Source organism: Onychostoma macrolepis, chromosome 23, assembly GCF_012432095.1.
Source record: "Onychostoma macrolepis isolate SWU-2019 chromosome 23, ASM1243209v1, whole genome shotgun sequence".
Lineage (NCBI taxonomy): Eukaryota > Metazoa > Chordata > Actinopteri > Cypriniformes > Cyprinidae > Onychostoma > Onychostoma macrolepis.
The window spans coordinates 4,808,564-4,822,923 of record NC_081177.1 but is presented as its reverse complement, the minus strand read 5'-3'; the positions used below and the strand labels follow the sequence as shown (position 1 = coordinate 4,822,923).

Genomic DNA, 14,360 nt, shown 5'->3' with positions numbered 1-14,360 from the left:
GTGTGTGTGTGTGTATTATGAATTTAATTTGTTTGCAATTTCAAACTGCATTACCGTAGGAATGATATGACAGTCTAATGAATTTGCAAATGTAAAATCATTATGATGCATATTTAATAAAAAATATTTAACCTCTACCTATAATACATACAGTGGGTACGGAAAGTATTCAGACCCCCTTAAATTTTTTCACTCTTTGTTATATTGCAGCCTTTTGCTAAAATCATTTAAGTTAATTTTTTTTCCTCATTAATGTACACACAGCACCCCATATTGACAGAAAAACACAGAATTGTTGACATTTTTGCAGATTTATTAAAAAAGAAAAACTGAAATATCACATGGTCCTAAGTATTCAGACCCTTTGCTGTGACACTCATATATTTAACTCAGGTGCTGTCCATTTCTTCTGATCATCCTTGAGATGGTTCTACACCTTCATTTGAGTCCAGCTGTGTTTGATTATACTGATTGGACTTGATTAGGAAAGCCACACACCTGTCTATATAAGACCTTACAGCTCACAGTGCATGTCAGAGCAAATGAGGTCAAAGGAACTGCCTGAAGAGCTCAGAGACAGAATTGTGGCAAGGCACAGATCTGGCCAAGGTTAAAAAAAAAATTCTGCTGCACTTAAGGTTCCTAAGAGCACAGTGGCCTCCATAATCCTTAAATGGAAGACGTTTGGGACGACCAGAACCATTCCTAGAGCTGGCCGCCCGGCCAAACTGAGCTATCGGGGGAGAAGAGCCTTGGTGAGAGAGGTAAAGAAGAACCCAAAGATCACTGTGGCTGAGCTCCAGAGATGCAGTCGGGAGATGAGAGAAAGTTGTAGAAAGTCAACCATCACTGCAGCCCTCCACCAGTCGGGGCTTTATGGCAGAGTGGCCCGACTGAAGCCTCTCCTCAGTGCAAGACACATGAAAGCCCGCATGGAGTTTGCTAAAAAACACCTGAATAAGATTCTCTGGTCTGATGAGACCAAGATAGAACTTTTTGGCCTTAATTCTACGCGGTATGTGTGGAGAAAACCAGGCACTGCTCATCACCTGTCCAATACAGTCCCAACAGTGAAGCATGGTGGTGGCAGCATCATGCTGTGGGGTGTTTTTCAGCTGCAGGGACAGGACGACTGGTTGCAATCGAGGGAAAGATGAATGTGGCCAAGTACAGGAATATCCTGGACGAAAACCTTCTCCAGAGTGCTCAGGACCTCAGACTGGGCCAAGGTTTACCTTCCAACAAGACAATGACCCTAAGCACACAGCTAAAATAACGAAGGAGTGGCTTCACAACAACTCCGTGACTGTTCTTGAATGGCCCAGCCAGAGCCCTGACTTAAACCCAATTGAGCATCTCTGGAGAGACCTAAAAATGGCTGTCCACCAACGTTTACCATCCAACCTGACAGAACTGGAGAGGATCTGCAAGGAGGAATGGCAGAGGATCCCCAAATCCAGGTGTGAAAAACTTGTTGCATCTTTCCCAAAAAGACTCATGGCTGTATTAGATCAAAAGGGTGCTTCTACTAAATACTGAGCAAAGGGTCTGAATACTTAGGACCATGTGATATTTCAGTTTTTCTTTTTTAATAAATCTGCAAAAATGTCAACAATTGTGTGTTTTTCTGTCAATATGGGGTGCTGTGTGTAAATTAATGAGAAAAAAAAATTAACTTGAATGATTTTAGCAAATGGCTGCAATATAACAAAGAGTGAAAAATTTAAGGGGGTCTGAATACTTTCCGTACCCACTGTATTTCATTAACATACCAAAGTTTCATATTTCATACATCTCATTCTGAGCTACTGTACAAAGAGATGCTGTTGATATTCACATGAAAAGAACTCAAGACCTCTTAAGGATCCGATGGATCTGAATGTATGCGCAATAGAATCATCTCATGACATTAATGGAAACATTTTCATTGTAAACAAAAGTAAAGTGTTTCTGCCATGCATTCTCATACTCTATAATCTAACGCTCTAGTGTTTGCAGGTGTTAGAAGCCCGCGTTATTTTTTCCGTTGCATCTTGTGTAAATCAGACACATGTTAACATTAATAAAATTTGTGAGATAAATAACACATAATACAAGTAATTAGTCTATGCATCTGCACATGGTAATTTCATCAGTCAAATTGCCATATTTGATCTTTCCTGGTTTTACACTTGTGTGTATTTATTTTGCTATACCTGTATTACCAGTTTAAAATAATCACACTGCTTGTTTAAGCAGAATGCTAATGCATAGCAGAGTTTCGGTGACTGTTTTTGCTGAAATCAGCAGAAAACATGTTGAAAGTGCAATGCATATCAGAAACTCTTCATGAAGCAATATATACTGTTGAAGTGAACTACTCAGCCATTGTTTGAAGACATTTGTCAAGCTTGATGCAAGTTCCCCGCAAAAGTGCTGACTGTGAAAAGCTACAAATATGCATTTACTGTACCAGCTTAAGAAATGTAAAAGGTGTAAAGAATAGAATACAATATAATATTTACTGAACCGTTTAGAAATTTTTATTTTCTATTCAATTTTTTTTTTTAAATCGTTTACTTTCCATTTCTTCCATCCATGTGAGCGCGTGCACAGGCTCGTGTGGTGTATTTATGCATGCACAAGACATCCGCCACTGTACAGATGTGGCGATGCGTGCCTGACAGAACCATCATGCAAGAGATTATTTGGCATGCAGCGTTATCTCAGAGCTTTGGTGTCCTCAGATCTGGAATGCCACAGTCATAAATGTTCCTGTCAGCCCGTCTCGACTAAAAGCAACATCAAGCGCATAAATCAACACACATACTTCATAGTTCACTATGTGCACTACATCACAGAGTGATGCGAAGACCTCACAATTTTGCAAATGGAAGGTCAGATGAAGAAATGGAGGGTGTAGAGATATAGACAGGGATGGAGAGCCAGAGAGCATTTGGGCAGCGCTGTTACAGGGATAAACGCCGCTGTCACATGGCTGTCTTACAGCAGGATTATTATGCAATTTTCAATTGTGCCCCCCCGCCTCGGTCTTCCCAAAATCCATCAGCCATTTCTGTCTCTCATCTCTAGCTTTCATATGCTCTGTTGCCAGTGTTGGGGTTGAACGAGTGCGTTTCAAATCACATGTGTAAGCAGGGCAATAGCAGCATGCATTTATTACAACACCTGTATTTAGCAGTTACAGAATTCACTCAGAACACACAAGCGGTGCAATGGCAGCATGCATTTATTGCAACGGCTTTAATGACAGGCTAGAGAATTCTCTCAGCAAATGTAAACAGTCCAAAAGCAGCATGCATTTATAGTGGGGCTTATCATAACAAGTTTCAAAATTCACTCAACACACTTAGGCAGGGCAGTAGTAGCATGCACTTACTGAGACACCTATATTAACAGGTAACAGAATTTACTGCACATTTACACAGTGCAACAGCAGCATGCATTTAATGCAACACCTATATTAATAGGTTCCAGAATTGACTCAGCCCATGTAAGCAGTGTATTTGCTGCATGCATTTATTGCGACATCTATTTCAGAATTTACTCTGCACACCTGTGCAGTGCAACAGCAGAATGCATTTATTACAGTGCTTATATTAACAGGTTACAGAATTCACTTAGCACATGTAAGCATTGCAGCAGCAGCATGTAAGGTCTGTATTAACAGTTTACAGAATTCACTGCACATTTATGCAGCATCAGAAAGGAGCGCGCATTAAACCCCAAACAAGCTTACAATACTGATGTTCTTCTATACCTGCGAGGGTGCATGAGATGCATATGCATTTTTTGCAAATGTATCCAGCCTGATCTGCCAACCTAAATTAGCTTTTTAAAGAAAAAGCTCTTCTCAAATGAAAATTACATCGTGAATTCTAGATGCGACAGAGGTTGTTTGTCCTTCGTAACATTCTGCTTGCTGTGCAATGATTAGTTTTCCATGTTTCCCAGTATTACAGCAACAGCAGCGAGCATCGGTGCTGCTGGGATCCCACAGGCCGGCCTGGTCACCATGGTAATAGTGTTGACATCTGTCGGACTGCCCACTGATGACATTACTCTCATTATCGCTGTTGATTGGGCCCTGTAAGTATCGACATGTGCTTGATATTTTTGGACATTTAGGTAGAAAACACTTTTTGTCAGTGCACCGTTGGAGGCTGTTCACACACAATGTGTTTTTGCATTCTGCTGTGCTGTTTTTCCATTGTTTTTCTACTTAAAAATGCACTAGGTGCACATATTTGAGCATTGCACTCTTTAGCTGCAAGAATGCTTCATATTTGAAACAATGTGTTGAGTTACAAGTTCAACTTTTCTCAAGACCTTGCATTTTTTCATTACGCTGCCCTGTATGCTGCGCTTGTAAATGCAAAAACATGCTCTGTGTGAATGGCCTCTTAGACAGGAAATGAACTCACAAAAATGCATTTCACTCTTTAATGGTCACTATTATCATGAAAGTGAGTTTACTAGTGTCACACAGATCAGAGTTTTTAAAAATTAGAGTTTGACACAAAGGTTGCAAGACAAACAATCAGTCATTCTTGGACCTTGTTGTAGATTTCCCATCAAGATCTATTTTTATCTATCATCTGTATTTATCCTGACTATGTTTTATCCACCGCTGTTTTTAAAAAGCATTAATTTAACTCTGTTCATCATGTCTGTCCTCACCTCTTCAGAGACCGATTCCGCACCATGGTCAATGTGATGGGAGATGCTCTGGCCACGGGAATCATGGCCCATATCTGCAGAAAAGACTTCATTAAAGAAGGAGATGGGGTGAGTTACGGAGCATGTTAACATGTTTTTATTTGAAATGAAGATAAATTGTATATCTATAGTAGTGACCAAAATATATTTTTTCATTACTATTTTTTAAAATATTAAATAAATTATTTTAATCATTTAAAAATATCTGTAGTCACTACTTTAATGTGAATTGTAAGCTTTGTTGATGTTAGCTTCAAGTGCTTAAACCAAAAAGTTTAATTTCTTAGTTTGAAATTATTGTTCAAAATATTATACTCATAATATAACAATAATGCAAAATGGGTAATGATAATGAATCTATCAAAATTATATATCAATTTCAGACTTTTGGACTGTATATGCCAGTGAAGGCACAAGTATTTTGCTGCTATAAAAGTTTACCATATCCATGTTGTTTTTTTACCCTCACAATTTTTATTGGACTTTTAGCTTTTTGGTAGTACACATGAATAATATTGCAGTGTGAAAATGCATTTTTTTAAAGGATAATATATAACAGGGATTTACAACCTTTTTTGTCAGCTGAACCCCTTTGACTTTGAATATTTACTTGAAGTATTTATTGAAATTTTATATTAATATTTCAGGAATTTAACAATACATTCACAATGTCAGTTAATACTCACAAGACATGCAGGTTAACAAAATATTTCAAATTTTTTGGTGTTATTTTGATTGATTTAAAAAAAAATGCATTTATTTATTTTACATTTTTATTATTTATTTATTTATTTATTAGCTTTTCATCAACTTTGCAAACCCTAATTTGGGAAATCCTGATATATACAATACAGACCAGCATGTCACACTGCTTGAAATTTCATGTAATAACCAAAATCCATCTGTAAATTGAATGCATGTCCAATGATAATTTAATGTATTGGATTTAAATGCAACAGAATGGCCTCATGGAAACTTTTACTGAGTAAAACACACTTACACCTGCATATATTAATATTTACACAATTACACACAAAAACAAAGACTGAGTTTGGTCCTCCCAAGGTTATTTCTTAAACATCTTAAGGAGTTTTTCCCTCCCATCATGTCTTCTCTGTGGTGTTTGTGAAGTGCTATTCTTTATAAAGCTGCTTTGGAAATATTATGAATAGTGCAAAGCATTACACACAATAAAGTTTTCACTGAACTCATTTGAACCTAAAATTGCAAGTTGCATGGACACAGACCACGGTGAATGATATTTCATGTCTTTGTCATTGTCTCATGAAGACATACACTGTATAAGTGTAAACTTAATTTCCACAGGTTTTTACACAGATGAATAAAGGCAGATGCACATGTGAATGGAAAACAAGCATGTTAAGTAATCAATGAACGCAATTCTCCAAAACACAGAAAACTATAGTTGGTTTCAATGTTTTTTTCCTTAACAAACAGGACAGGTCATTTAAATGGTACCTTTAAGACTGTGTGCAATAATCACAAAGACATCTCAAGGATATTGAGGTTTTGTACATCAGGACAAACTTAGTGATGAGAGGAGAGATCGTGACTATTACATGTAGATATCGACAAACAGAGAGACAGGATAGTCACGACAAGGGGAAAAACATGGTTTCGTGAGAAAAATGTATGTACAAATGTAACAAACGGATCCAAAATAGACACACAGGCATCCAATTTATGGAGAAATGGCTTGGAAAACATATTTATCTTGAAGGCATATGTACACCATATGCTGATGGCCGTTTCTAATTATTCTTCAGGACATGTGAGTGCTTCTGTGACAATCTTAATTTTTTTTTTCCACTCTTAGTAATTAAGTGGTTATTCAGCAGACAATTTAATCCAAGAAGCAATTGTAGAACACTTACTTTAGGGACTATTCAACTGACAAATTAGCTCAAGAGCAAAATGATGATATCTTATGGCTTTCTCATTACAGACCATGAATCTTGATTACGACATAAGAGATTTAACCCCTACATCACACCACACCACACCACCAAAAGATGTGAAGCATGTTTGTTTATTGTGTATTGATAGCTTAAATAATGGTGTAATCAAACATTAATTTTGAGAATATAATATATTGCTATTAAAGAAAATATACACTCAAAGTAAAAATTGGACCAGAAAATTTCCGCTTCATAAAAAGATAATTTGGGACACATATTTGAATAACCAGCTGCTTATTTCAGCCAAGCTCTCAATGTTTCTCATGTACATGTATGTGAGAAAAACAGTAAATTGTGCACCTTGTACTTTATTGTACAGCTGTTAGGACAAAAACACGACAGAAAATGAACAAAGACTGTAATGTAATGTAAATGTTTCATTATTATTATTTTTTAATATATTTTAGCTTAATTTTTGATCATTTTGTTATGTGATTTTTATTAATTTTACGAAAAAAATCTAAATTGTTTAAACTTATTTTTATTTCATTTGTTTTCCATTTTCATTTTTATTTCAGTTAGTAATTTTAGCACTTTGATTATCTAACATTTATATTTTATTTAAATTAACAAAAATGCTCTTAAATATTTTTGTCAATGATAACAACACTGTTTTGTATTCTGACAGTGCTAGAGAGACCTTCGTTCCTTCATCAAATAGATATAAAATATAATATCTTCGCTATTTCTAGATCACTACTTAAATGTATATTTTATATATTGCCGATTTATTATTAATCTAAAAGGAATGTTTAATTTTTCGATTTGAAATGGTTGCACAATATGTTATGCTAGTAATATACTGAATAATGATAAATGCAAAATAGGAGCATTTTCATTTAAACTTATTTCAGTTACTTGCCAAGGCAACTTTTCCCAATTCCATTTAGTTTTTCAACTACTATTTATATTTTATTTTAGCTTTATTTCAATTAACAACAATCTTCTTTAATAAATATAGTTATCGATAACAATACAGCCCTGGTATTCTGACAATCCAAATCACTCAAAAAGAGATTTCAGTTAAACGGTGCATAAAAATAAATACTGAATTAGCATTTCCCCGTTTCTCCATAGGTCCCTCTCATCTGCGAAACAAAGCCCTTGACTAACCAGGGTTTGCCGAACTGTCAGCAGAACAATGGTAATTTCCAGTCCCCGCCACCAGGGGGCAAACCTGAGCACATCCCTCCAGATGTGGCCCGTCTCATGCAGCTTGAGGAAGGGGTCCGTCCGCCGCCTCCCGATCGGAAAAAGCCACCTGTACCACCACGGCACCTGAAACACAGAGACAAGGACCATTGTGCCATCGACATGAACGGTCTGGAGACTAACGTATAGCGACCATTGAAATTGCAGACTGAAATCAATCGGACAAAACAAATCCACTTGCATGAGAACAGATGACGGGACATGTATTATTTCCTTTCCGTTTTTCTCTAACAGGCAACACATGGTCTGACCCTGCACATATGGGCCACTGCCCCAGTAATGCCATTGTTGGCAGCACATCCCATTTGACCCATTCAGTGCATTAGATAATGCCAGGATGGGATGAGAAACCAGGTCAAGGTCCACAACACCAAGCCAGCCTGTTTCAAGGGTCGTAGTGTGATGCATTCAAGGCCTTGAGGGCGAAACATTTCCTGTAGCGTAATGCAAGACTGTCAAAAAGCATGAGTGAACTGTAAATACAACATAGCTATGTACTCTAATGTGTTTTTTTTTTATTTCTCAAGTTTATATATAATTTTATACCTTATGTCTTGTCTTTTTAAGCAGGCCGTGTAAAATATATTGTATAGCTCGCAGGTGTGCGTGGAGATCAACGTTGACTGTGATATTGAATGTTTTATTCTCCTGTCCCTGTTCTGTTAAACCCGTTCTCATAAAACCACTCAAGGTAAGAGGTGCTCGCCTGGAAAACTGGATACATCAATCTTTATGTAAAGAGTAGTTCACCCAAAAATGAAAATTTGCTGAAAATTAACACCCTCAGGCCATCCAAGATGTAGACGAGTTTGTTTCTTCATCAGATTTATAGAAATGTAGCATTACGTCACTTGCTCACCAGTGGATCCTCTGCAGTGAATGGGTGCCGTCAGAATGAGAGTCCAAACAGATGATAAAAACATTGCAATAATCCACAAATAATCCACACCACTCCAGTCCATCAATTAACATCTTGTGAAGCCAAAAGCTGCGTGTGTGTAAGAAATAAATCAAGGTTTTTAAGTTCAAACCATTGCTTCTGGTCAAAATAATTCCATAAATCCATAATTCATAATAACGCTTTTTCTAGTGAAAAAGTGCATCCCCTGTTGTACTCTCACATCAAAATCCACCAACATATTTGTTTAGAACCGTTTTTGCTTGTAAACACTGTTTGATCTGTGCATATTTCTCTGCTGATTGAAATGAGCTAAAGAATCAATATTATGGATTCATAGAAGACTTGTATTTCAGGCCAGGAGCAGCATTTTGAAGTTAAAAATGTCTTGTCTTACAAACACACAGCTTTTCGCTTTACAATATGTTAATTGATGGACTGGAGTGGTGTGGATTACTTATGGATTATTGTGATGTTTTTATCAGCTGTTTGAACTCTCATTCTGACGGCACCCATTCACTGCAGAGGATCCATTGCTGAGCAAGTGATGCTGAGTGCTTCAAAACTATTTTCAGATATGCAAACTGAACAAATGAGTATATAACAGGACTAATTTTTCGTTTTTCACTAGATCATGGCAATCTGGCCCAAATACATAAGGGTCTTTCGCACCGCGTAATTCTGGGAACTCAGCAGGGTCATTACTAGAGAACCAATTTCTACCAATTTTTACTGTGGTTAAGTCTGTATATTTACAAACAGAGGAATTTATACATAAGGTCTAAATGACTTAAAAAAGAAATGCAAAACTATATTGTTACTACTTCAGAGAAAATAATAAAGTAGATGGGCAAAAACTGCACCATAAGATAGTACCAACTATAGCACCCCTTGTGGAAATACTGAATATGGAACCTACACATTTCATTGCCCAATGAAAAACCAACCGTTGTGCTCAAATACTTTGCGTTAAGTATATTTCAGGCTTCGCCCTGTGGTCAAACGTGTGGGTCGTGGTCCGTTATGGTCTCTAATCTCTGCTGAAGCGCGGCCCACTCTCATTTGTGCTGATTACGAAGGCCCATCTCAGTAAAGCCGTGACACGCAGGGCGGTTCATGGCCGGCTGCTGTCTTCTCTCAGAGCTGATTAAAGCGCTCAGCTGTACTCACAGCTTTTCTCATTGACATATATAGAGTGCTCCATGTGCTCTTTGTGATTAACTGAATTAGGCTGAAATCCCTCTCTCAGCATTTGACATTGATGCACAGGTACAGAATCTGTTCTCCATGGATAAACGCAGACAGGATTTCCATGCACAGAGAAAAATGCTTCAATTCTGCTTCAACTATGTAGGGTGCTTTATTGGAAACGTGTAAACGGCGCAATTAAAGAAGCGATGGAATTTTTTATTTTTTTTTTCTGTCTTATTTTGTGATATCAACTTTTTCATAAGGAAATAAATTAAATAGTTCATCACTCACCATTTCTGATCTGCTGCATTTAATCATGCAGATTAAAGAGAGAGATTGTTGGTGATAAAATTGAAGTTTTGGACACTGATGTGGATGTGCATCACTAAAAGACATGGTTTCTGCTTGCGTAGATACATTGAGCTAAGAAACATCATTATTTACCTCTAGACCATGATAATACTGAAGACAATATATTTAAAATGACTTTTGCTCAGTTCATATGGTATAAGCACAATATTTTGCTGCATTGAAGTTCCTACAAAAAAACAGGAAATGCATTTTTAATTTAGTCACCAAATCCAATATTTACTGGCATTTTGCTGTTTAGCGAGTGTTGTTTTTGGACCCTGGGTATGGTGCATTATGGAACATCTGTGAACCAATAAAAATTATGTAAAGTATTAATGATAGAATTCATGGGCCAATATTTTGTTAATACTGTGGAAAATAATGCATCAATAAAGCATTTTATATACAATATTTTGTTTGTGATTAATTGGGCAATAATGCAGTGGACTCCATGTTTCTTTCCTTTCAAATAATGTATCCTTGTTTAATAAACATCACTGATAAATGTGTGGTAATGCCCAAACCTTACTTACACAATATGATAAGTTAGTAGCAGTATTCACACAATTCTGGGGATCTGAACAAACCACTAACCTCAAGTATGCACATGATGACAAAAACAAGAACCATAGCTCAAATATGTGACCTGTTGAAGGAAAAATAGCAGGGCTGCTATGCTAAACACAAACATATAATTATGCACAGATGGGATTGCAAAATAAATTTAGAGGGAGGATTATTACAATTTTAAATTTCAAAATTTACTTACCTTTTGTTGGTGGTGTCAAAGGTTTTGTCCAAACAAACACAACATCTTGACAAGTATTTATCTGTCACTTGTTTGCAACTTGCGAAATTAGATGCTAATGGCTAATGCATCCTGAAAACATGCCAGTAAAATAAAATATACCTAGACTAAATTAAATAAACGTTAATTTGTGTAAAGGATACATATTTTTGTGCATTTAATTATTAGCTGAGAGGAGGAATTATTCAATTTAAATTAAAAAATAGAAACCAATAATAAAACAATCAAAACATTCTTGACAATCAACTCTAAAAGGTTTCTCATTTGTTTTTAATGCATATTAATGTTGCTTCACTCAGCTGTTATTTCTTAAGTGATTTTATTACAATTAAAACTGCAAAATGTAGGCCTAATGGCCTATGCTGTTGAAGAGAAAGACAAGGTACAATACTGTGTTCATCTGCTTCTCCCATTTGATCTTTTCACATTGACTATCACCCTAATACAATCAGATACAACAGTAATTTCTCATATTTATTACAATATATTTATCCAGTCATCTCATACCATTAAATTATATATAATAAATCCTGATAAATTGAACATTCGCTGTGGTAAGAGATGACTGGATGCTTTCAACTTATTTCCTATCGAGCTGTCACCAACTGAACTGCGGTCAAACTATTTAAAATATAGTGAATTAAGCTACAATCTCGATAATGTACAATGTTTCCATCTAAATGCATTTTGAGGTCCAGCTCGTCATATTAACCCATATTAAAAAATACTATAGTCATTTATAGTAAATACTATAGTGTTTTTGAACCATACTATAGTAAAGTGCATTATACTGTATATATTATAGTACGTATTTACAACACTTTGTTAATGAATGCTACAGCATATTGTAGCATTAACTATAGTGAACTAATACATACTGTAGTATAGCCTACTTTAGTTTTCACTACAGTAAACTGTAGTGTATTGTGGTATAATATAGGCTACCCTATAGTGGTAGAAAACTTAGTACAGTATTGGGTAAAGAAATTTGTTTATATTACTATAGTTTTTATATTACCACAACAACTATAGAATTACCACAACAAATTAATTCAAGTACTTTACTACAGTTTGGTTCAAAACAATTTACTATTCACTATTATCAGTAAACCACTTACCTCACCTGAATATGTTCGTAGATTTGTGTTGTATGTCTATTTGTAAACATCAGCCTTTTTCGCTAATTTCAGATAATGTTATAAAACTAGCTTTAGCCAGTAATACTGACAGTGTCATATAGACATGGCTAAAGCCGCAAAAAGCAGAGAAACAGGCAAACCGATTCAGTTGAGTGAGTCATGGAATGCTCCGATTGATTCAAACTCTAAATCGATTCAATAGCAAAAAATATATACTGTACATATAAAGAGGGGCTATGTGTTTTAAAATGGGCGAAACTGCTTTTTGAAACTCCGAATCAGTTTGTGTCGCAAAATGATTCACTCTTTCAAAGCACTCCAATCGGATCACGTAGTGCGAATCATTTGATTCAGATGGGGACTTGAAGTGCATATCGCAAATTATTTCAGATTGGGACTTTCAGATTGGGACGAATCTTTTGATTCATGTCGGAACTTCGGATCGAGCGGGTTCGTGAATCATTTCGCGAATTGAAAGATTTATGATATGCACTTCGAAGTCCCGATCTGAAATGATGGTTCGCGAATCATTATTCAGATTGGGATTTGGAGCAGGATAGTGAATAATTTGATTTAGATCAAAACTTCTGAGTGGGTTCGCAAATCTTTTGATTCATATCGGAATGGAGCAGGTTCGCGAACATTTTGTTCAGATCGGAACTTCGGAGCGCGTATCGCGAATCATTTGATTTAGATCAGGATTTCACAGTGGGTTCGTGAATCAGTTGATTCAGACCAGGACTTTGGAGCGTATCGTGAATCTTATTTCCTTTTTTTTTCTTTCTTTTTTTAGGAAACAGTACAAAACATCAAACCATTAAGGCAGTAGGCCTACAGTTATAAAAAACAAATAAATGAAAAAAGAAAGACAGGATACACACAAATCCCATACGAAAATTAACCATGGTTTTTATAGTAAAAGCGTAGTAGCCATGGTTTTGTTAGTGTATTACCATTTGTGTAACCGTTTTATGCAAATTCCATGGTTAAACGATGATTAGTGTAGCAAATCCATGGTTAATTTGTGGTTATCATAGTTCAACTATTATATATATATATATATATATATATGGTTTAACTATTGTTAAATAATAATAATAATAATAATAATAATAATAATAATAATGGTAGGCAGTAGACCTGATAGGTCTTTCAAGGTGACCTGAGGAGAGGAGGATTCCAAAGCACATCAGCTGCTCACTGGAGTTCCTCATGGATCAGTTCTTGGACCCCTCCTCTTCTCCAAATACACTACATCATTGGGTCCCATCATACAAGCACATGGCTTCTCCTACCTCCTACCTACCACCTGCCATTACCATCTTTCATTTCAACCAGATGATCCAACGGTAGCTGCATGGATTTCAGACTGCCTGGCGGACATCTCGGCATGGATGAAAACATATAGCTCAACCTGGCAAAGACTGAGCTTCTTGTCTTTCCTGCCACTTCAACTCTACAGCATGATTTCACCATCCAGTTATGTTCATCAACAATTACCCCCTCAAGTTCGGTCAGAAATCTTGTTGTAATCTTCAATGAAAAGCTGACTTTCAAAGACCACAAAACTGCTTGATCTTGCAGGTTTGCATTGCACATCAGAAAGTTCAGGCCCTTCCTAACGGAGCATGTTGCACAACTTCTTGTCCAGGCCCTTGTCATTTCTAGACTGGACTACTGCAATGCTATTCTGGCAGGACTTCCATCATGCACTGTCAAACCTTTACGAATTATGAGAACTTTACAGATTATGTGAACTGTTAGCCCTGTTATCTGCAAAAGAGGAAACGCTGCTGAAGTTAGATCGCGAAACAGAGGAGTGTACAGAAATTGAGGATTTGGAAAATTTGCTAATGCGGAGGAGTATAGAGAGCGAGTCGTCAGCGCGTGATGCAGAGAATCCGGGAAAGCACTAACAGCAGGCCGTGTGACACAGTGCCATTGCAGCGCGGACAAACAGTTAAGTTACCAAAGTTAATTATCAGCAAGTTCAGCTGTGAAATTAGCTTGTGGCAAGACTTTTGGAATCAGTTTGAAACCGCTATTCACAGAAACGACGCGCT

General features: G+C 36.6%; 1 protein-coding gene and 1 long non-coding RNA gene across 2 annotated transcripts in view; one reads left to right on the top strand and one right to left on the bottom strand.

Annotated features, from left to right (window-relative positions):
- The window catches only part of slc1a7b (solute carrier family 1 member 7b), a 66,986-nt gene extending 58,947 nt beyond the window's left edge, over nt 1-8,039 (top strand). The window contains exons 9-11 of the mRNA XM_058763459.1: nt 3,955-4,089; nt 4,689-4,788; nt 7,776-8,039. Coding sequence (XP_058619442.1) covers nt 3,955-4,089; nt 4,689-4,788; nt 7,776-8,039 — 499 coding nt within the window. The remainder of the gene's footprint in view (nt 1-3,954; nt 4,090-4,688; nt 4,789-7,775) is intronic.
- On the bottom strand, nt 3,225-12,567 carry LOC131532082 (uncharacterized). Its single transcript, XR_009268840.1, has 4 exons — nt 12,277-12,567; nt 7,812-7,976; nt 4,681-4,754; nt 3,225-4,087 (listed from the first exon to the last, which is right to left on the bottom strand). It is a non-coding gene; the product is annotated as an uncharacterized LOC131532082 (long non-coding RNA).
- Nucleotides 12,568-14,360: the final 1,793 nt, after the last annotated feature.